At 40.0% G+C, this 25096-nt stretch overlaps 1 protein-coding gene across 3 annotated transcripts in view; it reads left to right on the top strand.

The window, feature by feature from the left end:
* Positions 1–25096, top strand: part of LOC139799598 (glypican-5-like) — a 338529-nt gene that overhangs the window by 20961 nt on the left and 292472 nt on the right. For all 3 annotated transcript variants that reach the window (XM_071751698.1, XM_071751697.1, XM_071751699.1), the window contains exon 2: positions 3425–3586. In XM_071751698.1, the coding sequence (XP_071607799.1) occupies positions 3425–3586 (162 nt within the window). The remainder of the gene's footprint in view (positions 1–3424; positions 3587–25096) is intronic.

Raw genomic sequence — 25096 nt, 5'->3', positions numbered from 1 at the left:
GTGTCTCAGGAGTGGTGGTGCAGAGATGCTGCTTGGTCACCATGGTCCTCCCCTCTTTTTCTGTTGGAGGGGGTATTTTGCATTAAGATGAAAGATGAGATAAACTAATTTTAGCAGCAGAGTTATTAAAGACTTGAAGACATTACTAATCAGTTCTAATTTAATCTCAGCACCCAGGCATGTACAGTACTGAAAAATTTTATTAGGTTTCTATAATTGTGTTAAAAGTGATACCCCTAGGCTAGTATTGAAGCAAATGAAATTGCCAAGATCCATGTGTGACAGTCCTGACCTGATAGCACTGCTATGGGCATGGGGTTTGCTCTTTGCTGGACTTCTAATGCTTTGTGTTTTACATCAGGCTCCTTAACTGTCAGGGGCTTAGTACTGTTGCTATTTGAGTGCCCTCTACCTCACTTTGGCTCAGGATCAAGAAAAGCTCATCTGCAGGCTGTAAGTATTCATCGGAGGAGATAGCTGGCTGGGTGGGGAAATCCCAGGAGTGTAGTTCCAGCTGAGATGGCTGTATTCTTCTTACAGGCTTCTGGAGGAGCTGCAGGTTCCTCTGGAGCTATAGTTCCAAAGGAGATGCTGCATGCATCCCTGTGTAGCTTCCAGCATGGAGCATTACTTCAAACTCTGTTGATACAGGTCTCAACTTTACAGAAGAATTTGAAACAAAAATTCAGAGTGCTGTTGTAAGAAGAAATGGTCTGAGTAGCAGCAGCCTGGCCTTGCAGGTGCTGAGTAACATCTACAACTTCTCTGCTCAGACACCTCATTGCAGATCTGACTCAGTTGCTCAGCAGTACTGTAATTCCACATTTTTTTTTGGTGGCAGCCCAAGGGAGGTGGTCCTTCCCTGACCTCCTCCAGTTCCTTATGTCAGAACAAATGTATGTTCATGGGGTTAACTGGATCAGGGAACCAATTCAAGTTCAAATTAGCTTGGCCAAGAAGCTAATTTCAACCTGGGGCATCTTTTCTGGCAGCTGAGGGCAGGCGAGCGTGCCCAGCCGGTGATGAGCGTGCAGCCCTCCTGCTGCTGATTTTAGCAGCCTGCTGGCTCATGCTGGTGTGCACTGGTCCTGTCCCAGGGGCTTTCACTGGGTTTTAGGACTTTAGCCTTGGAGAGAGTTTGGGTTTTTTTTCCTATCTATGGAATTATATCAAAGGGTTAGCCAAATCGACATCCAAAATGGTGTCCTGAGTGAACCCAGTCTGTGGCAACTGATATTTATGAACTGATTTAAAAATGTGGGTAAACTGGAATATGTTACTTTGGTTTTGACCCTTTAAATGCAAATTAGCTGACTTTGTAAACTGGAAGTGATTTTTTTCAAGCCAAAGGAGGCATTTCAACCAGCTCAGTGCTCTTGTTTTTTTCCTGGCAAGGGAGGTTTATTGAAACTCCTTTACCCTGCAGCTCTGATCTCCATGACCTGGAGCTGGCCCTGAGCAGTGCCTGGCTGTTTGGATGTTTTCCTATTACTTTTTTAGTGCGCATCCTTCTACCCTCTTGTTTTCCATCATTGTCAACTCTCTGTGAAGCCTCACTGTGGCAACCTGCAAGAGCATATGGTGAGGATTAATACAATTAAATTGGTCATTAATATTTCTCTCCCAAGGCCTGGTCTGTGGCAAGATGGTGGAAATCCTCTGGAGCAACATGGCCTTTTGGAGATTAAGGGCTGTTTCCCATGCATCTGATTTTTCTATTCCTGTTCTCCCTTTGTTGTTGCATGGGGGGGAGGACAGTGTTCACAGGGATGTAAAACCTGAGATCCCTTGGGATCAGCCTGGAGGTGGTGCTGAGGGACGAGGTGGCAGCCTCAGGCTGCTGCTGCGGGCCGGGGAGATGGGAGATCGGCATTCCCGGGAGAGAGGTGTCTGTTACCTGGGAAAAGGGTTGTCTGCTTCCCGGGAAAGGGGTGTCTGCTTCCCGGGAGCAGTGCTGATGCCTGAGGGCTGAGGGGAGAGGGGTGGAGTCGGTTGCCTGCCGCCTTTTTACCTCAGAGCGCCGCCATTTCCTCCCTGAGGTGGAGAGTGAGGCCTGAAGTACATCAGGGTAAGGCTTTCTGCTTTCTGATGTTTCATATTTTACTGAGAAATTGTAATATCTCCTTATAAACATTGCTTTACCGAGAAATTGAATTGGATATATCTTTTTCCATATTGCTTTACTGAGAATTTGCATTGGATATATCTGCTTTTTCATAGTGTGCGACCACTTTAGCTCAGGTATTTTTTTTTCTTGCTTCTGCTTTTGGATTTGCTTTAATAGTAACTTTTTTTTTTTTTTTGTCTCCTCAAAGTATATTTTTGAAGCACCAGAATATTTTGTCTGCTGTCTGTTACAGACCCTTTCTGCATTTTCAGTGGTGTAGACCAAACAGACCTTGAGTGTCCATCACAACTCTGTGTGATGTGGATTTCCTAATCAAGAACACTTAGGTTACTGAAACACAGGCAAAAATGGAACAATTTAAACAAGACCGAAGCAAATATTCAAAAAAAATGTTTTAGTCAACTTTCAACTTTGCATTTTTGAGCTGTCTGATTTCAGTGCCTTTATGCTACCTATAGGCAGGATGGAACTGGTAAGAAGATGGAGCTTTGCTAAGTTTTTAAAACAAGTTATTTTTGGTTCAGGTGAATAGTTGTTGACTTTCACTATGAGTGAAGCCTGAAAATTGAAACAGGAGTCTCTGACTTCCAGTGGATGTAGGTAGCTCAGGGCCTCTCTCAGTGTGGAGTCAGTTTCCTACTCTTAGCCCTGGACAAAGAAAACTGAGGCAGTTGCAGAAACCAATTCTATTTTTCTGGCAACTATTGCTGTTTGTTTGATTTGAAGTCTGATTCAGACAGGAACCAAACATATTAAAACTTGAGAGAAAAGGAAAAAAAAAAAAAACCCACTTCAGCTACCACAGCTTCTAGAAAACTCAAATGTTTGGGGTTTTTTTTCTTTCATTTTTTTTTTTTTTTTTCTTGTGTGATGCTTAGGAGCTCAAAGATTTTCCTGCAGTGTAAGAGGTTGAATAAGTAGTTATTCAATATTGCATCCTAATTTGAGGCATGGTTTTCATGCAGATGTTAAAGTTAGGGTGCCCTTAGCACAAGATGTACAGTGGAAATACTGCCCCTTCCTTAATGATTCTTCTGTGTCCTTGACTTTGTTTAGATAACTTTGTCCAGTACTCTTAAGAGTAAAATAGTAGCTGATTAATGTGATGATACCCAAATTTAGGTGAAACAAGTATGTATTCACGGTGAGACAATAAAATTTCACGCTGCCATTTCTTATGGGTTGTGTTTTGTTTATAAATTTTAAGTGTGGTGTCCTGAAATTAAGAACTGTTTATTTGTGTGGTGTAGGTTGGAAGGCTTTCTGATTAACTGTGTTTTTCTTGGTTGTTTTAAGAATCGGATTTACAGATTTGTCAACACCAAGCACCCACATGTTGCACCAAAAAGATGGAAGAAAGCTACCAGGCAGCTGTTCGAAGGGAGAGGACTCAGAGTATCCAGGCACTGAACTTTGAACTGAAGTACATGATTGTTGGTCATATCACCGCTTTTCAAGGTAGGAACTACTGAGGTATTGCAGCCCTATGAGTAGTTTATAAAACTATCCTCTGAGGTCAGAAGACAAAGCTCTTTGTTTTTCATTTCTCTTGCATTGCTTGTGATAGTCACTGGCAAGTTTTACTTGCCTATTCTTTGATAATCCTGCATTTAGAAAAAGGTGATGGCACTTAATCTTGATTGGTATTTTAAGAACCTGCCTAAATCTAATTAGGAATAGATTTTAGCTTAGACCTTGTTCCTGGGATCATTCTAAAAAAGATAGGTATGGATTTTTCCAAGGCATTTTCAAATGTCATTTAGATGCCTGATGGTTGTTTGTGCTTTTCAGTGTTCTCTTGTGTTGCCAAATCACTTAGAGGTGTCAAAAGTTAAATGAAAATGTATTTGTTTCGTGCTGAAAAATGCTGTTATATGTTAAATTTCTGTGTCAAATATTTCACTAAGTGGCAGGTCACATGAAGAGTGATATGTTCTCAAGAATTACAGCCACACAGTTAAATGCATGAAGGAGCCCATGCTAAAAGTTTGTTCTCATAACTCTTGTTGTTCTCAAAGCTAGCTTGCTCTTTCATGTCTGTGTAAGTCTATGTAGTTTCTTTATACAAGTATTGTACTACTAAAGGGAGGAAAACACTTGTGGAGGGTTGTGCACTGTGATGCACTTCGAGTACAAGAGACTTTTTTCCAGAGGTCATTTAGGCACGGGCTTTGAACTTTAAATATATGAGAGTTGAGTGATGAATTCAAGTACTGAGTGATGTATCCAGCCTACTGACTTCTGTGGGCCTCATTACGTGCTTAATTTTAACTCACTGCTTTGCAATGTTTATTACTGAGCACCCACATGGAATGGGTTTTGAAAACAAGCCAGTAGTTACTAAAATACAAAGTCTTGAGGTCTATATGATTAAGGTTATTTTAAGAAGGCAGCTTTTATCAAATAGTAGCTTTTTTTGTCTAGTTCATTCCATTTGAGTGAAAGTACCGTTAATAAAAGATGTGATTGACAGTTAATAAAAGGTAGCATTTTATCTAGAAATGGCTGTAAGTGATGGTGGAAATCTGAAGGAGATGTACAAGGGAAAGATGAATTCTCTTCTGCTTTTGGTCATTACCTCTGTGTTCTGTACCAATGCGATAGAAATGGCATTTAGTTTAGTTTCCATTTAGTTTTTGCATTTTTTTTTTCTTTTTTTTAAATATTCCTGTGATTTAAAAGTATGCTTGAAGGGCACTTTGGAGGAGCACTGTAGTAAAAGGTTGATTGTTGGCATTGTTAAATGATGTTATTCAAGCAATCTTTCAGTATCATGACTGAATAAAGAGGAGGTCAGAATAGATTAACCTACCAGCCCCTTTAGGTCAAGCCAGCAGCTTTATTGTCCATTGCTGATGAAGCCTTTTGATGGAATGAAAGAAGCAGTTAGGCATTTCACACAGTTTAAATTTACAAGCATTTTTTGGAAGTGGGTTAACAGGTTGTTTGTTGTAACTTGGTATGTCTGGCCTTCTGTCTACATTAGGTGGAAACCCTTGAAAAATGTAACTTTTCTCTCTTTGTATTGGGAATTGCTTTTGTCCTTCGGTTTTGTCCCAGGTGACAGTGAAAAGCCTCTAACTGTTGCTGTATAAAGATTCTGTTGCTAAGAGTAGTACTCTGTGAAACACTGACTGAGAGGGGAGATCTTTGCTTTGCATTAACTCAACCCTTTAGATCTGTTTTGGTTTGTTGCTATTTTGAATGATCAAGTGTGAGGGGGGCCAAAACCACACAGAATCAGAGAAAAGCAATATCCTTATTTTAGAAGCTTTCAGGTGTGTTTCAGATTTCGTGTTACATGCAGCAGTGGGACCTGGCATAGACTTGCTAAGTGGTGGTGTTTACTTGCCCAGTTTTCATGCACAGCTTGCCTTATGTATACATGTTCTTAGTCCCATTTGTGTAGCCAAAGCAAAGCAGTAGTTTGCCTTTTTGCCTGCTACTGAGGAAAAGGACTCTTAACTGCTTTTTAATGCACTTTTAGCAGATAGTACTGTTTAATACTATATCCATACTGGTGAAATAATTTTCAAGACTAATGCAGTACAAGGAAGGGATTTTCAGAAGTCCATCTTGGAGAATGTAGTAGTGGGAATTAAATTTCAGTGGGAAAAGAGCAACTTTTTTGAGGGCAGGAGGCAGATTTTAAGTTCTCATTTTCTTGTGTGCAAGCCAGGACTCTTATTTATGAGGTCTGCAATTAGACACCACAGTTATTAATAGGAAAGAGCTTTCATATGTGAGTAGGAGTTTTGATATGTGTTCAATTAAATATTCCCTCTAAACTGCCTGGGTACTGCTGTTGACCGTTTTGGACTTGAAGAGATTTTGGTTTTGTTTCTCTTTTGGAAATTGAAAATGTTATTCAAGTAGCTTTGCCCACAGCTGAAACAAGACAGTTTTCACAGGTGCTGGATTTGGTTGTGTGAAATAATTAGTCTGTAAGACTTGATTAAATATACCCCAGCTGTGGGCAGGCTTGTTATACTTGGGCTAATGCCCTTTCCATACATAGGGAGCACTAGGGTTCAATCCTGCTATTTTTTCCCTTTTAAAGTTTTTAATAGTAGCAGTCCAGTCATTGCTCAAACACTTCATAAATTAAACTTCTGTGTGGATGTTTTTTGCTTGAACTCCTACCTCTAATGCTGTTACACCTGATTTGAGTAGGAAGAGGCACGTTGGCATCAACTGCAGGCTGTAAAATGCCCATTCCCTTATTAACAGGACAGGATAAAGGCAGGAATGAAAGGGCCAGCTGGCTGCTTGGGAATCTTGTCATTGGAATCAGCTCCTTCAAAATCATATAGTGTCATAAAATCTTCTGGATGTTTGACATACTGAATGTAACCAGGCCCCTGGGGGAGAGGTTCATGAAAAGCTGACACATTCACTTTCTCTTAGTATTTTGGTTTGTGGTACAGCCTAAAAGTCATAACCATGATATTAGTCATTCCACTGATGTGTTATTAATGACTCTGTGCTCCAAATGGGGTCAGTGGCAAGGTGGAGTATGTGGATGAGATGTGTAAGCATTCCAGACTTTAATGGGAGCAACAGAGGAGAATATGCCTGTTGTTATCATCCTAGTATGTCACTCTGGCTCTTTAAGGGTGGCTTTGTTTTGGATGCATTTTAGAGCTGGTCGGTTTGTCCTGTCCAAAGGTCTCCCCATGTTTGTCTTTCCTTTGGGACTGCAGCCTCAAATGCCCAGCAGAACTATTGAAACAAAGAATCAAACAGCATGCTTTCATTTTGTAACTTGCCTTCCTGTTTGACTATAAGATTCTCCCTTTAACTTAATGGGGCTTTTTGTCCCAACCATTTTTAAGCTGGCATGTAAACAAACTCCTTGTTTTAGCTTAGATTTGTGTGGTTGTGGTAACGATACTACATGTTGCTTGGCACACGGTCATACTTCACTGCTATCCCTAGTTCCCTTACGTAGTCCTTGCACTCCTTGGAGACACTTCCAAGAAAGACAACTGAACTGATTCATTGTCAGTGGATTAAAAAGTGGCTAGGGTGTGCAGGCTGAAAGTTCCTGTCAGAGGAGGTATCAATAGCCTGACAGGAAAGCTTTCTTGTGGGCAGACAGCAGAGCAAACCTGCTCTCCCTTTTCAGTGTCCTTTGTGGAACACTAACAGGTACCTCGTGAAGATGCACAGAAAGTGTGGCTCTGCTCCTGTCATCTTCTGCTGAGGCTAATTTGAGGTAATGAGAATTCAAACTCTGGTAATTATACTGATGGTTGCTGCAAAGGGGTGGAGCAAGATCCTTTGAAATCTGTCATATGTCAGTCATGAAGTTAGCAGGTATCAGAGGGACAGCAAAAAGCTTTGTTTTGAGCTCAGCATTTTAAAAACTAATTATTTGTTGCTGCCCTTTTTGTTGTTACAGCAGGAATGGGAATTGTTCACTCACAGCCTCTGCAGAGAAAGCTCTTTCATGAATGAAAGCAATGTTGGTCACAAAGCAGTAATTTTGTGTTGTTCTTGGAAATAGCATTCATTTAACCTTGGGAGTAAAGTGTCAGGGCCAGGTGTTCCCATATTCTCTCAGCTCTGGGAGAACAGATTAGCTTTGTAGTGCTCTGTTCCTCTGACTCAAGATGTTTGGGAAAGCTGTGCTTATTTTTTTTTTTTTTTTTTACTTAAAATGGGCCAATGCTGGCTGGGAAAGCTCCTTGCTGTTTTTTCTAATAGCAGGAATTGCAGTGATGTCCCTGTGCATACATCATTTTCCCCTGTTGTCATCTGATCCAAGGAGGCAACTGGGGAGACAAAAATGGTAGAAAGCAGAGGGAGGAACCTAGTTGTAACAGGGATAGAGATCAGAACTCCTGGTTGTGGGTAAAATGCCTGAGTTAATGATCCAAAAAGACCTTAAGCATGAAGCTTTTGGCATCCTCCCTGGTGAATGGGAAGGGTCATCTGGTGTCTGTGGGTCTAGGGATGGTAGGGAGCTTTCCCAGAAATAAGTAACACAGTACACTGGCACAGCCATTTGGAGTCAAAACCATTCTCCATTTTAATTTGGCTGAGTTGCAGTGTTGCTGACACGTATTTTTACTAAATTTAGGAGTATCAGCTTGAAATATGGGTGGCTGGTTATTGGTTTTGAAGTGCAATGAAATTTATAAAACAAATAAGGCTTGACTGGAGAAGAGCACTCTGGTTTGAATTTAATTAGTATGTGTAGTCACAATGCTGGAGATGGATGCAGTCCAAAATCAATGAGCTATTTAAAAAAGCCCAAAAAACAAAAAGCCAACCATCACCAACAATGCCTCTGCTTTTCTTTATTTACTGCTGGATTATAGAAACACAAAAGTAGTTTTAAATAGTTGTTTGTAATCGTGTAGTACGTGGTCTTTTTATTCAGACAAATTGTTACCCACCTCTTTCCACTTGCGTAACCCTGCTAAGTAGAGTTTTGTACTCTGCTGACCTTTGAGCTGAAAGCTGGCAGAGATGTGTAATTTGGTTTTGGCTCAATGCAAAAATGACTCCCTACAGAGAGACAGATAGAGGCTCCATCAGAGTATTTCTGTCCACCTCCTGTGTACTACCATGTGTTTTCTAGCTGGAGTGAGAGACTGTTTTATGTATGCAGCCCAAGGGAGGCTGGGATATTCCTTTTCAGCTGTAACTTTGCATGTGTGAACTGCATACACATGGACTATGCTGTCTTGTGTGGGGCTCCTGGTGAGAGGAGACTGTCTTCATATGACAAAAGCAGTTGTGGGTTTTTGGTGTGTGTGGTTTTTTTTTTTTTTTTGGCTGCTTCTATTCTCTTTTGAAATGTAAGCACAGTTATTTCAGGGTATTTTCTGTCTGTAAATATTAGGCACTTCTGGAAAGGACTTCAGTGTAGCTGTGCTGGTGCTGCCATTGTATAAAGTGAGACATAGGAGGGGAAATATCTTTCCTAAAGTGGCACATAATACCACAGGAAGAGCCAAGAATGCAACTTAGTTTATCTTTGTGATAAAGTAAGACACATCTTCTGATGTGTCTAAAAAAGTATTTGTAATTTCAAGACATCTTGGAGAGCAAGGGGAATTTGGCTGATGGTAGTCTCTTGAATGTTTGCTGGAAGTCTGAAATGTTCATTCTGTCCTTGGAATCTGCACAGCTGGGCTTTGCCCTGGGCATGGACCAGGTCAGTGTTTGAGAGCAGTGTGGTATGAGGAAGGGGTATTCTGTATCAATACTTCAGGCAGCATCAAAACACAGAGAAGGAATCTTTTCACTGAAGTTCATAAACCCAGTGTGCTCAGCATGTCATCAGTTCCAAGGAAGGAATTCCCCTGGTTTGTAATCTACTGTAAGGCAGTTCCTGGTGGGTAGAGGCAAAGAAAATGAAGAAATGGTAGGGTAGGAAAATCAGAGTTTGTCAGAAATAAGCAGCCTGTGCAACCAAGAAACTTGTGTGCAATTGTGGTGAAGCATTGTTTTTGTGAGAGACAGTCTCCTTTTTCTGCCATCCTGTTACTCTCTCTATTGTTGCCTTCTCAACTGATGAAATGTCAGCAGCTGCCATGTATTTCCCCACGCTGCACACAGGTACTGTCACACTGGGTGAGGCTGCAGGGCCACTTAACACTCCTGTTCAGTGGCCACAGAGTGAACAGGGTATTATATTGGAAATATGGACACATTTCTTTTTTACCTTACTGTCCCCTAAGAATGGTAATTCAAGAGCTTTGAGTTAGGCTGAGATGCACCATTACTGATGTAATTACCCATTGTTGAGCCTACTGCCCCTTGATCACTTACTCACCGAGTTATTTTTTGGCTACCACAAAAAAGGTGGCAATGTTGATCACATGCTGACTGCAATGTAACTATGCATCAGGTTGCTTGCTTTAAACATGCTGCCTACTAATTCCATTGTGTCATTTAATTCTTAAGTTTTATTGCTTAAAGATTGTTATTGCCAGTATAATTATTCATGCCTTTGCCTTTTATGGTTTTAGAAGCCTAAAGCTTCACTAAGACTTCAATTTTTGTTTGCATGTGGGATGAGGGAAGGAGTGTTAAATTCTTTCCTGCAATTGTCCTTTTCACAATGAAATATGAAAATAATAGTTTGCAATGTGATATTCCCTAATGCTCTCACCTTTTATTTTCTGAATGTACAAAATGAAAAGAAAATCTTGGAGATGTGCCAGGGACCATGAGTAAATGTTAACATTACGTTGGGTAGGTGATTACATTGTGAATGGTGGGTTAGGAACTGGCTGGAGGGCCGGGCCCAGAGAGTGGTGCTGAACAGGGCTGCATCAAAATGGCGGCCGTGGTGTCCCCCAGGGATCAGTGTTGGGCCCGGTTCTGTTTAATATCTTTAGTGATGATTGAGACAAGGGGATTGAGTCCATCATCAGCAAATCTGCAGATGACACTAAGCTGGGGGGGAGTGTGGATCAGCTGGAAGGCAGGAGGGCTCTGCAGAGGGACCTGGAGAGACCGGAGAGTTGGGCTGATCCCAACGGGATGAGGTTCAAGAAGGCCAAGTGCCGGGTCCTGCACTTTGGCCACAAGAACCCCATGGGGAGCTCCAGGCTGGGCACAGAGTGGCTGAGAGCAGCCAGGCAGAAAGGGAGCTGGGAGTCTGGATTGCCAGGAAGCTGAAGAGGAGCCAGCAGTGTGCCCAGGTGGCCAAGAAGGCCAATGGCATCCTGGGCTGGCTCAGGAACAGCGTGGCCAGCAGGTCCAGGGAAGGGATTCTGCCCCTGTGCTCAGCCCTGGGGAGGCCACAGCTTGAGTCCTGTGTCCAGTTCTGGGCCCCTCAGTTTAGGAAGGAGATTGAGGTGCTGGAGCAGGTCCAGAGAAGAGCAAGAAGGCTGGGAAGGGATCCAGCACAAGTCCTGTGAGGTGAGGCTGAGGGAGCTGGGGGTGTTGAGGCTGGAGAAGAGGAGGCTCAGGGGAGACCTCATCACTCTCTCCAACTCCCTGAAAGGAGGTTGGAGCCGGGGGAGGTTGGGCTCTTTTCCCAGGCAACTCTCAGCAAGACAAGAGGGCACAAGAGGTCTCAAGTTGTGCCAGGGGAGGTTTAGGTTGGATATTAGAAAGAATTTTTTTTATGGAGAGGGTGATCAGGCATTGGAATGGGCTGCCCAGGGAAGGGGTGGATTCTCCATCCCTGGAGATATTTCAAAAGAGCCTGGATGTGGCACTCAGTGTCATGGTCTAGTAACTGCAGTGGTAGTGGATCAAGGGTTGGACTTGGTGATCTCTGAGGTCCCTTCCAACCCAGCCAATTCTAGGATTCTATGATTATTGCAGTCACTGTGCAGCTTGTGTGTTCCATCCCTAAACATTTTCAATTACTGGGAAGTAATCTTTTCTGGCTGAAAGGATACCTGTGATCCTTTGGAATAATGCCTTCTCAGAAGTGTTGTGTACACTCTGTGCTGTAGATTGCAAGAGAATGGAATTATTTCTTACCTGGTGTATTGTTCCATTTTCCATAGAAATTGGAATCAGTGTGATCTATCTATAAGTATTTTAAGGAATGTGCTTTCTTTCTATGTATGTAGCAGCTGAAAGTTACTTATGGAAACAAACCTTTGACTTGAAAATTTTTCTGTAGTGTGTATTAAACATGAGTGTGTGCAGAAGCTCATACCTACCTCTTGTGTCCTCTAAGACTCTTCATGCCCCTTGATTTTTTCACATAGTGCTTCATCTCCTATAGTGTATATACTATGAAAATCAAGTATGTAAGAGTAACAGTTTTCAATCCAGTATATAACAGGGTTTTTTTTTTTGTTGTTGTTTTTTTTTTTACCCTCCCCCCCCCCAAGGTTAACTGGATCCTACTGAAAAGATAATTTCTCTAGTCAAGCTACTGGTGACGCTCTAAGTGTCAGTTCCTGTCCCAAGCCAGCAAACCTAGGCCTTTCAGATGGATACCTTTTTGTTTTCTTCTATACTGTCTTCATGTTTGTGTGTGCTGTAAAGATCCTTCCTGTCTTCCTTTAAGTGCTGTTCTTTAAACTGTCTTCAAGTTCCTCTCTGTGGAACTTCCCCTCCTCTCTATGTTGTTTGCCTTTCCTTTTATTGGCTGCTCTGAGACAGTCACCATTCTTTATCCTCAGTCTCTGCAGTGGCTTTGATCCTGATGTTTTATTAGTATCTCTATCTGCTTCAGTGATGTAAACAAGTGACCTGAGTAATTTTTGTGTGTTTCTGATTGCATTAATGCATTTCCCTGCTGAGCCTTGTCATTTGGGCAGCTTGTTAGTAAGAAGAAATTGCTGGTCTTTAAAAAGACCACAGGAAAAATCATAAGGAGGAATAATGCAGGAAATCATGTTCTTCCATCAGAAAATTGATGACTCTCTGCTTTCAAAATAGCAAATTGAAGTGGAAAGTTTGATGGAAACCTGGGAAGAACACTTAAGTCTAACCACAGAATGTAAATTGCTGTCTTGCAGACCATATTTAGTAACAGAGATCATGTCCATTGAAGCCTTTCTAGGATAAATGAAGCTAGAGACTGTATTGTTAATAGTGAATCTCTCCTTAAGCATGTGAAAACTGTGTAGCAAGTCTTATTCACTACACTGAAATGGTCTTCTATCAATTAGTTGTAACCAATGACACTGTGGAGTCACCACATGCCAAGTAGCTCACTGCTGCAAGAGTTCCTGCATGTTGTGTGCAGAGCTCATTTCTGAGCCAGCAGGCAGGTTTTTTTACAAGACTCCAATATGCAGAACTGTACTTGTGGTAACTGGATATTAGTCTTGGCAGAATCATTACACACTAGTATCAAGGTGTTTGACTGGCTACTAGAATTGTGCTGTTAGACTGCAAAGCTGAAGTGTTTAATTTGATTAGAGATATTTGTTCCTTTTAAAAGTGCTTAAATACAATTTTTTTAGACAAATGTTTGGCCCAGGCTTTCAAAGGCTGTGAAATGGTGAGGCAAATATACATTCAATTTAAAAAGAAACTAAATCTAGGTGAGATCATCCATTTAGCCTTTATAATCATCACTGTAAACTTCCTCAGCTTGTCTGGCTTTGGCTTTCATTTGATACCTAGAATGTAAGCAATTTGGGGCAGGGACAGTTTCTTCATTATCTATTTATAACTGTTTTCATGCAGTGTGGGGAGGGCATATTGGTGCTTGAACAAGAAATCTAATGAGCACACGTCTTTGGTCATCTCATAACTCTGTACCCACATTTCACCTGTTGCTGTAGTTGTAACTTTCTTTATTCTTCCTAATATCTTGTCAGGCTTTTGACCCCCTATCTCCAGAGTATAAAAGCATGGTGGAAATGTAGTCCAATAAATCAGTGATAAATTAGTCTAGACAGGAAAACAACACAAATTTGGAGATAAAATGTTCTTTCCTTAAAAAAAAAACCCAAAACAAAACCAAACAAAACCTGCAAAAGCAAAGAGAACAAATTAATTTAAGGGCTTGACTAGCCCAGGAGGTTTTAAAACAGTTGTTGTTGAGTGTAGTGTTTTTGTGACAGTTTGTGGAGTCTCTCTTAGTGTTCTCTGTCTTCCAGAGTTGCTCTAATCACAACTTTGTTTCACAACTGTGAAATTGCCTTACTGTGGACTGGAAGGAGGATGCTTTTCTCCCTCTATTTATCTTCTATTTTAACATGGCATTTTCACACAGGTAGCATTACTGACGAGTTTCTAATTTTATGAAGTCCCTCATCCCAGTGACTCTACTGCTGTGTGAGTAGAAAATCTTACAGAATTAAGTTGCTCTCAGTTCAATCAAGTCCAAGTTCCTTTCTGCCCAAGTTAGACTGACATTTTTTGAAAAAGGTGGGTGAAGACCTGAAAAAGAATGTGTTCTGACAAAGCTTTTTTTGAATAGGAGTATAAGTGTAGGAAGTGTATTCCATTCCCAAAAGGGAATAAAAAAAAAAAAGAGGACCATCAACTGTCCTTCAGTTTATGGAGGGCTCTCCTTCAATGATAATTTTAGTTACACAGCTTTTTCTCCTAGAGATGATTGGTGATTTAGACTTCTTTTTGTTGTTTTATCAGTCATTTTATTTTGAGACTGAAAATAGGCAATTTTAAATGCCATTTCTAGATGCAAAATTTTAGATGTTCTTAGAGCAAGAGGCTAGATATTGTAATATTGAAACTGTTGGGCAATTCAGTAAAAGCAGGCAAAAAAAGAAAAGTAGAAAATAACAAACCAATGCAAAAGAACTGGTTTACAGGAAATCCTCACTTCACTTTTACTGTTACATTTTGAAAATTCACAAAGAAAATGATTGAGAGTGATGAGGTTAAGAGAGCAGCTATCTCAAATCACCATGTTCAGGAGAAAGCAAGAGTTTCAAACTCCAGGAGTGATAGTGTGGCATTTCAGTTTGCAGTGTGCTCTCTCCTGCCAACTGTAGGCTCTCAGTGGATCAGAAGAATTTGACTCAATATAATTTTTTTCAGGTTAATTGGCATTAGGAAATACACTTTCATTATTTTCTTATTTTATTTTAGAAAGCAAATTTGGAATGTTTTAAACTCTGAATTTTTGTTCAGATTGCTTAATCTGTCATCTCTGTTATGCAGGTTTATTTTGTATTTTACTTTTAGAAATGCTGTGTAACTGTGTTACTGATCTGAACTGTTAGATGGGCATAGCTGTAACAACAGATGATGAAATAGTTATTCTTCCAGTTCATAGAAAATGACTTGTTGCTGTCACATGGAGTATTTTATTTATGGTCTAGGACTTCCCTGTGCTGTATATACACTTAAGAAACTGTACCAGTCCTAGGAAGATGACAGTGTTACTGTACCATGAGAGACAGAGGAATAGAGATGCAGAATGTATACAATAGGATCATGTTTTTCAGTATGAGAGAGAGCAGTTTTTATGTTCACAAGCACCTTTGTAATGCTGGGATTTTGAGGTCAGATTTGAGTTTGTTCTTCATCTTTGTTCAAAGCCTGTGTGTCAAAACATTGTTACTTCAGAACGGCAAGGCTTCCCAGGTTGCTGACCAGATGAGGGCATTGTGGTTGAAGTGGATGGGCTTTTAGGATACTTAATTTTAATAAGAGGTGTGCTTGATTTTAAGGGAGTTTATTCATGTGAGCATTAACCATCAGACAAAATCTTTACAAGACTTGTTAGAATTGTAGCAAACTTTGGAGGAAAGGAAAGATGCTTGTGTGCATTCAGCCAATCACAGCATGAATTAAAAAAAAAATCAATCGTTTTTCACCTCTTTGTTACTTCAGTTTTCCCCTTTGTCTATTATGCTTTTCCCTTGGGTGTCTCTCTTGAGGAGGATGGATGGATGTGCAGAGCTGGGAGTGCCTCATTGAACTTGGTACTTGCTGGTTGCTCTATCACTAGTTTAGGATCCCTGATTTGCAGTTCAACAATTACACATCAGACCAGCTGAGCCATCTCCTTCTGCCTTCCACCCTCCTCCCCATGGCAAGGCTTGAAGCAGGATTTGGACCAGGACTGTGTGTGCCAGTGTCCTGAGACTGACAAATTTATATGAAGAGATAAAGTAACATGAAAGAAGGCTGCTGTACTGTAACTGTGTAGAGATATCTGGTCAAATCCATGGAATGGGAACCTGATTCTCATTGGAATTTACTCTTCATCTGACCTTAAGCTGAAATGGATGTTCAGCATCTGTCTGCAAAAATATCCATGAAGTGTATGTGCAGTATATCAGATCTTAAGTTAGCATGGATTCCCTGTCTTGTGTCACCTTCATGGACATCTGTTTGGATTGCATTTCTGCATTTGCAGCCATGCAGCTGGAGTATAAATATTTTGGAAGTGTGGCTATTGGATTATGACTTTTGTTTGCTGTTTTGTTGGGAGTTGGAATTTATGTAATGAAATAGTGCATCTATAATTATCACCATCCTTGTAGAAAGCTTAATGCATTGTATATAAACTCAGATACTTTAGATTTAGGACTTTGGAAGACTTGCATGGTGGTAAATATAATCTGCTTCATAATTCCTGTCCATTTTCTTGGGGAATTTATTAGCTTAGTGCTGCTACCAAGAAGCTTCCCACTGACTCTTTAATTATTCTTTAAATATTGCAGAGGTCTTGCAATTGGTGCAAATCCAAATGCTATTGATAATTATAAGACCTTACTGATTTTCTGTAAAATAGCCTCTATCCCACCAGTGCCATTTACATGGAATTGGAAGGAATTTTCTGCCTATTTTTCTAGTCAAATTTAATCCGTAAGTAGAGGACTGAGTTGCTGCAGCTACACAGTTGCTGCTTTAAGTTTCATCATCATCTTAAAACCAAGGTAGGTGTTTCAGTAGACACACTGGAAACATGTGTAAGAACATGACCTGTTCACCTTTTTTGTCACTCCTTCTGTATTTAACTATGCTCTACCAGATTGTGTAGAAATGAATGTGTATAGTTGTGGGGTGAGAAAGGAGGGTTTAAAGGGAATTGGAGCTTGTGTGAATAAGATTGACCTTCAGTTTGTGGCTAGAGTAGAGTATGAACTCAAACCCCTTAACTCCTTATGTGTGCTTTGTATCCTAGGATAAGAATGCCTTATGTTCAATTACTGGCAAATGGTAGTTTTGAATGAGACACTGTTCCTGTCATCTGTGTGTTAGACTATTGCATCACTTATTTTATGTTGTATCTCAAAACTCTTGATCCATGAGGCTTTGGGAATTTTTTTTTTTTTTTTTCCTCAGAAGTGAATTAACAATTGCCTTGGCAGTGACCAGAAATTTGGGATATCTTCAGACTTAAATAACAATGTGAGAATATGACGTGGAAGTAAGGAATTTATGGGTTGTGTTTTCTCCACATCCTCCCAAATCTTTCTCTTGGTCTTGTAGGAATATTCACAGCTACTAAATTTTGTCAGATTTTAGAAGATCCAACAGCCTCGTCCTGCTGAGGGTAACTACATCTGCTCTGAATTCTTAATCATAAAGTGAAAGATCTGAGAGAGTGGCTTGCTTTTTCCTATGTTAAGACCTTTGTATTATGCTAAAATTAATATCAGTGTAGGTGTTTATATTTGGAATGGAGGTACTAATGCAATGTCAGTGACTATTGCACTATGTTACAATTGTGTTTCTTTAGTATATGCTGTCAGTGTCTTGGGAGAGCTTCCTTTACCTTGGGTTGCTGTGGGAAATCAGGTGTGTTTGTAGGGCATGTAGTAATTTACCCTTTGTTATTGCTTTTAAGATGTGCTCTGCTGGCACCTGATGTAGAAGTTTCTGCTCCAGAAACCACTCTTGTGCTCCAGAAACCACTCCTCTATGTGCCCAGCTTTAGCTTGCCCTAGCTCAGCTGCAGAGTTTTGTTTGGATCTACAGAGCAGCTTTCCTACACTACTGGGGATTAGTAAATAGCACTGCTAGGTATCCAGCTGACCAGCAGACCAAAACTGGTTATCTAAGGTAGAACTTGATCCATGTATTGAACCAATTATTCATGTATTACATCCTGCTTTTTTCTCTTGGTAGTTTCAGTCCAGGTTGTTGTGTGAAAGACATAACAGAAAATGCAGTCAAAATCTCTGGAAAACCTTCCTTCTATTTCTGCCCACGTAGAATCCTCTAAGGAAAGTGCATGTGGCATAGAGCTGGGCAGAGCCAAGGTAGAAGGTCACCAGAGGAGAAAGCAGCATCAAGTGGTAACTCAGTCTTTATGTATGCAAGTTATTTCAGTACTCTCTGGAATATTGAGAGTTCACATGTGTACTGATGGTAAACTAAATTTTAGTAATTCAGAAATGCTTGCTTGAGGGGGTTGTACCGAAGCCATTGCCATCCTGGAGTTATTGTAAGGATTTATATACCTTTAAGACTGTACTTGTCACCCACACAGGTTCTATTGCCAAGTATCAAGCTGATGAATAGTGATGGCAGATGTTAGTAGGTGGATATACTACCAGTGAGGGACAAAGTAGCACTTATCAAGATGAGTGTTTTTCTTCACCTGAAATTATAGGGGTCAGAAATGTCTTCTAGGATTTAAATTTATTTATAGTCTTTAGAAAACTCAATAAATGATTCACCTTGGCTTTGGTCCAAAAGCAGTTAAAATCCTTGGTAGGCTTTCTTCTTATTTTATTGAGCTTGGACCCTAGCTTCAAGGATAGAATGAAACTTTAGGTTTTTAACTACAATGGGAAAGAAAAGGGAAGGCTCCTGCTTCCCAAGTGAAGATTACATTATTGGGATGTGCCACAGAATATAGAGCTTGGTGGCAAATGAGTGAAGCACAATTGGCATGAGCCAGTTTGAACTCATTACTGCAGCCTTCTCCTGGCAACTTGCAGTGCAGCTCACAGAAATGGACTTCTGTGAAAAGGATCATTCATCTACTCCTCCTGGGGGGTGGAAGGAAGTCAAAGTGCCAAAAGAGCAGACAAGATATCAGTACTTAATTTTTTTTATATATAGGAAGAGGGGCAGGCACCTATTCTTCTAGTTTTGGATGTAAGAATACAGTTTGTGGAGTCTGAGTCCAGCAGACAAACTAAATGTGTAAAGAACCAAAATCCTGTGTAGTCAACTTTTGTTGAAAACAACATGAAAATTTCATAAGAATATTTTATAACCTGTGTGCTAAATATGCAACTAAAACAAGCTTTCACCTTTTTTGTTTGGTTGTTTTTTTTTTTTTTTTTTTGGTTAGAATCCTTTGGAGTTCTATGTCTGAAGGACTTTTGTGTCCCAAAGATTTTTTCCCCCCCCCCAACTTTGTTTCAGCTAATAAGAGATGCCATCCTTCCCCATTAACCTCTTGTTTTCCAATATTCTCACTCTGCCTTCCTTACAGCAAAGCTATCGTTGAAATCTTTAGGGCTGTTGTACCATAACACCTGCCATCCAACTAATCCAGCAGAGCAGCCAAGCTCAGACACTTGCTCTCTTTTGAGTTCTGATACTTGACACAAATTAGTCTGAGAGCTCTGGGCATTGGTTTAAGCTGGAAGCAGAATCAGCCTATTTGCAATCTGCCCTGCTGATAGGGAGCTCTGTGTAAGGAGATTTTTGAGGTTCCATCATTCTTTTTCTTGCAGACATTAACATGCCACATATAAGTGGCATTTGAGAGCACAGGTCTACTGTTACTTCTGAGCATGCCACTGACTTCATAGTGGAGCTTTCAATGAATCAGATGCATTTTCTGTTAAAGAACAGAAAAATGTAACTGGTTTAAATCAGAATTTAAGTTTTTGCTTTGTAGCCTGGACACTTTCTAATGGGATAAGTTTGTAATGTTTTTATTTTATTAATATTCACAAATCTTCCTTCACTCCTTTTTTCTTTTCTAAGTATATTTGGTAGGTTTGAGAGAACTTGAGCCTGAACAACTATGTTGCTATTACAAAAGGGAATGCCTGAGAATTCAAGGACAAAAAAAGACATGTATGAAACTGTATGAAAAGAAATACCTATACATCTACCCACTTTATTCTCAGACACAATGGTCTGGTTAACAGAAACAGTAAAATGAGGCTGAAGATGGCACAGCTTCAAGGAAAATGCCAAGAGCTAATAAAGGTTTCTAAGACTTCTTTGTTATCTCTCTCTTCAGACTGATTCTTCTCTTAGTTACCTGAAGATGGAGTAACAGGAATGAGGGCTTTGGAGATCCAATAGGTATAACTGGTGTAAATTGTGGCAGCATGAGACCCACAGTGATTTATGTTGTGGTGGCAGAGACTGATCTGAAGATGATGCCTGGTTGTGTAGAGAATGAAAGGTTCATTTTTGTCATCACTCAAGGCAATAGTTAGTATTATCTAATTTTATAATCTGTCTGAACAGAGGAGTTGTGAGTCTATAAACATTATTTAAGGATGTGCTTTCCTGTCATCACGGTCTTTTCCTCAAGCAGGTGTCTTTTCTGTTAGGCCTGCTTTTGATCTTGTTTTGACTGATGGGTTTTATAGCAATCTCTAGTGACTGTTTGTATCAAGATGAATAAAAATGAAATACTAAAAGCAAAAAAAGCACACTTACCACTGCTCTACTTCTAGCCCACCCCTTCTTTCTGCCACACACTCAGCAGCACAAAGCTTGGGACTTCTGTCACATCAAAAGCCATCAGAACACGTGCTGCATTTGGTGGTTGCAGCACAAGGTTCTATTTAAGCTGAGGTCAAAGTGGAGCTGTTTAGCTCATTGCTTAAAATCTCTGTAGTGAGATTACAGGCCTGACAAATGGAAAATACATTTGAACATTGACATAGCTATCTGCACTGCTTAAAAAGAAATTAAAGAATAATAAAGTACTGCGTGTCATCCAGTACCTCAAGCCTGAAGACCTGGGATAGACTTGCAGTGGATAAGGGCACTAGGTAAGCAAAGGATGAGGGAGGCAGTCCCTTCTGTTAGTTCAGTGTCCAAGCTCTTTGTGTGAAATGTTGGGGAGCCACCATGCATCTCCATTCAAGACAGGAAAGAGACTGCAAGCAGAATAAATTGTCTTTTAATATACTTTCTTGAAAAAAAGGACTGGATGTGATATTGCTGTGTTGTTGTTCCTCAATAACAGACCAGGGAAGTTGAGATAAATTCAGTTTTACATCTGTACATCTCTTCACAACATGCTGTGGACTCACAGCTATGTTTTGCTTTTATTCTCCTGAGCTATATGAGTTACTTAAAGAGTTATCCCAGTTGCTTGCCAGTTTTCTGTGTAACCATTCTCAGCTGTCATCACAGCCTGGGCTGGGCTGAACCTCTGCATGGATGGAGTATGCTCAGCTGAGTGTCTGCTGCAGTCAGATCAGCTTGAGATGCTTGGGGTGTTCCAATTTAAGATGGCCATGCTGTGCAGTATAACATGTCTGAGGAATGAGGTAAACACTAAGTATATTTTTGTTCTGCCAAATAAGTTTCTTGATGCCTAAGTGTCCTGGTTTGGGCCAGGATAAAGGTGATTTTTCTGAGTTTCTTGTCGATGGTTGAACTTGCTGGGGTTGACAGCAAGTTTCTCAAATGGAGTATTCCATCCCATGTGCGTCATCCTCGGTATGGAGTTGGGGGATCTCGAGGACCGAGCCACACCCTTACCAGCTGATCGGCCTCACCTGAGATCACCAGCAGAAGTGCTGGGTACCACCCCCCTTAACAGCCAATTGGTCTCACCTGTGGCACTATAAAAGACCAGCAGAAGCTGCTGGCTGCTTGTGGCCCTGCTTCCTGCCCTGCCTGGTTGCCTCCTTGCTGCCCTGCCTGCTGCCCAGTTGCTTGCCTGCCTGCCTTCACCCGGCTTTGCGTGAGAACTGTTGGGGGAAAAGGGGGAAGGACTCTGATATTAATTTTCCTGTATATTTGTATATATATATATATATAGCATTTTTCTTTTTTTTTTCCTATTTACCATTATTGTTTTCATTAAAGTTGATTGGTTTAGCCTCCAACCCATAAGTCTCTCTCCCTTATTCTCTCTCCTTTCTTATCAAGGAGGAGAGAGAGATTAATAGAGAGCATCTGTCACCTGGTTTAATCGCCGGGCCAGTGTCAAACCGTGACACTAAGGAATCATTCTTGTCTTCCTTCCACAGCCATTCATGGGGGCTTACTGACTCCACAAGTCAGGTTTAGCCCTAGATTCATGTACTTGAAAAACGGACACATGCTTAGGTTCTTTGTTGGTTTGGTACCAAATAACTCAATACTCTATAGATCAACCATTTTGATTTTGTACAAGTTTGTGGTCTGCCACAAAATGAGTTTCAACAGCCTGAGGGCTTTTGAACAAAGTAACTCAAGTCTCTGTACATGCTAACCTTTGAATTTCTCAGATTCACTTGCATGATAATTTGAATAAAGATTTAGGTATAAAAATGGAATTAAACCTTTATGATGACATTTAGAGTAATTTGGATGTGTCCTCATCTTGGATTACTCTTAAAAACCTTTGCAGTTACTGATCCATAATGTGGGTGATAAAATTTTATCTGAAACTATTCTAATGTTTGAGCTCTAAGTATGAAGCAGCTCATTTCTTGTTAGTATTTGGATGCTACTTATGTTTTCTTTTCAGCATGACTTGTAAGCATAGAGAATTGGATGTGTTATTTTCAACTTTGGATTCAATATAGATTCAATCTTTGGATATACCCTTGGTTGAGCTCCCTCTAATGGAGGGGAGTCTTGAGGTTTTGGGTATTAAACAGATTTGCTCTTTAATTTTAAAACAATCTATTAAGTGTGCACATTATTTTGTGAAGCAAAAACTCCTGAGTGTGTTTTTTTCCCTGTAGGTTTTTGAGCAAAGTCTGTGACTTGAAATGTCCAGTCTGTATATATATCATGTTTGTCATTGGTGATATTGAAGACTTTTTGATATTTGATTAAACCATATTAATGAAAGCATAGATCTGTACGAGATGTTCTAGAAGTGGAAATTTAAGAGAAGTAGCATAAGTACTCTTTGTAAGGGTATAGGTGATAGCTTCAGCTCCATATTGTTTTAAACAGACTTGAATCAGGTTAGCCTGTCGTAATGCTTGGGTTTTTTTAATGTTGTAACACAGAACAAGCCTCAGAATTTATTTCAGAAATCTTCTGAGCTAGGATAGTGTGCAGTCAACACCCAGGGGTATAGATAAAATTGAAATGCATGAGAGGGTCATCACCAAACCATGTATGCAAAGCTTCTAACAACTCAAAACTACTGAGAGGCCATAATCTAGGAATGCAATTACTGGCAGACATGGTCAGTCTTTTTTCTTCTTCTTCTTTTATCCTGGAAGAATGAAAAAAAAAAAAAAGACTCATTGAACCACTTATTTTCTGACTAAGATCTGTTTTGAAAATCTAATTGTGATGTGCACCAGCAAGTCTGAGCTTGTGTAACCTGTAGGCCAAAAAGAGGGTGCATTGTGTTTTCATTTATGCAAGGAGATTTCAGTATGCCACTTCTTTAGTGCAAGGTCTGAGGAATGACCGTGTATGATTTGGTGTATAGATGGAAAAACACATTGTGATAAGGCAATATGGACACTATTGCTTGTAAGTTGAGGATCAAAATTGATCAAAAGTGTGTGTGTACATCACTGGTGCTGAGGAAAATGAAAAAGAAAAAGCTCTCCTTTGATTTTTTTTTTTTTTAATGGAAAATGAAATCTTTTTCAATCAGCATTCTTGAAGTGTGGCAGTCCTTTCCAAAAGAACCCATTCAGCATATCAAGGGGCCCTGGGAATTCCCTGCTGGCCCTCTGTGGGATTAGAGTGTTTCTATTTACAATTCATGGACTTGATTCAAATAGGAGCTAGACTGAATCTTAATTCTGTTAAAGTTCTTGAACATCTTTAAACAACCGAACCCACTTTTTCTCAGGGCAGAAACAGTGCTCTTTGCAGTTGTATCTGTAGTCGAATCTCTCCTATTGATAATGTTTAAATTCCAGATTATTATAGCTCAAAATCCCAGACAGGTCAGCACCCGCAGCACTCGGGGTTCCTTAAACTTTCAAATAAAAGTGCTGCTGTTGCATTAGGGTATCAAAAAACAAGTGCTCACTGGTTTGCTATTAAGAAAACTATACCCTAGCACATCCCAGAATATCTACACACAGCACACGTGGGTCTACATGAACATGTTAAATGTCTCAAACTAACCATGGATAGTTTCTTGGTTCAGGCAGCAGAGTTTCCTGCTGAAATACTTTCCCAGTATTATTATTTATGAAATCCTTATTCAGTGTTTCTGCCTACAGAATAAATTTTATTTCAGCTATAGAGAACAGTGAGCTATTCTAAAAAATATTAAAATATTAAAAATGACAAGAGAAAAAGATGACTCATAATAAAAGAATCCAGATGCTTACTTCATATATTCTGAGGAAAGAAATCCCATGTTAATTCAATACTTTTTACTGAGTCTTATTAGTGAAATGATATCAAGTGTTCTGATTCAATGCAGTTCTTAAATGTAGTAACATCTTCTGCCTTGAGAGGCTCCTTGCTCTTTCCAGAACAATAAATCTGTGAGGTTGCTGCACTGGATTGAGTTTAGTTTTTCAGCACTAGGGTAACTCATATTGCCTATTCATAATTAATTTGTGGTTTTTAGTACATTCTGACAAATTCTGCTTATTCACTGCATCTTCTAATAAAATAAAGTAATCCTGTTTTTTGTTTCCAAGCATATCAAAGTGAAAAAAACAGGATTGGAACTTTTTAGGACCTCACAAAAATGAGTCAAGTAATAAGATAATGATTACTGTAGTATAAGGTTACAGATCTTTAAATACAGATATGATAAGTGATTAAAATCTGCCGGCAGAGACCTTGTATTGCATCTGTAGGTTCTGATTCTGCTCCTATAAACACATGGTGCTATTGAAGGCAAAGTTAAGAACACACAGGTAAGACCTCAGGAACAGCATTTCAGCAACATTCCTGTGCCTATTGTTGTCTACTCAGTTCCCAGTTTTCAGTTAAATTTATAATTTGAACTGGATGAAGTTAATGGTTGCCAGTGAAGAACACCAGATTTCACACCTCTCTGTAGGACATCTTGGAATAAAAGTCATTTTAGGTCACCTAAGGAATGCTCAGACTTGCTTGGTGGAATGATTCTTTCAGAGCTTTCCCTTTTCCAGGTTTTCCAAGTGCCATGCCAATAGCATCTTTGGTTTAGGTCTTCCAGGTCAAATTCCTTGCTAGTGAAATTCCTTCATCTTTAGAGCAGCAGAGAAGTCTTGAGCCATCTGTTTTCCATTGTGTATCAAAAAGGCAGGAGAGTGCCAGAAGTGCCCTGGAATTGCAGAGGACCCCAGATTTATTGAATTTGCAAATGGTCATTCCCAGCAACAGAGTGGGGCAGGAAGGATTGCCTGACAGTATGAGCCTGCAGGAAAAAAAAAAAAAAAAAGAGGACATAAAAAAAAAAAAGGAGGACAAAAAAAAAAGGAGGACATGAAAAATCTCCCCTGTCAGGCCTTGGATAAAATTGTTGAAAGAGGGTCT

The sequence above is a fragment of the Heliangelus exortis genome, chromosome 9 (genome assembly GCF_036169615.1).
Source record: "Heliangelus exortis chromosome 9, bHelExo1.hap1, whole genome shotgun sequence".
Taxonomy (NCBI): Eukaryota; Metazoa; Chordata; class Aves; order Apodiformes; family Trochilidae; genus Heliangelus; species Heliangelus exortis.
This window is presented reverse-complemented; position numbering and strand designations above follow the sequence as displayed.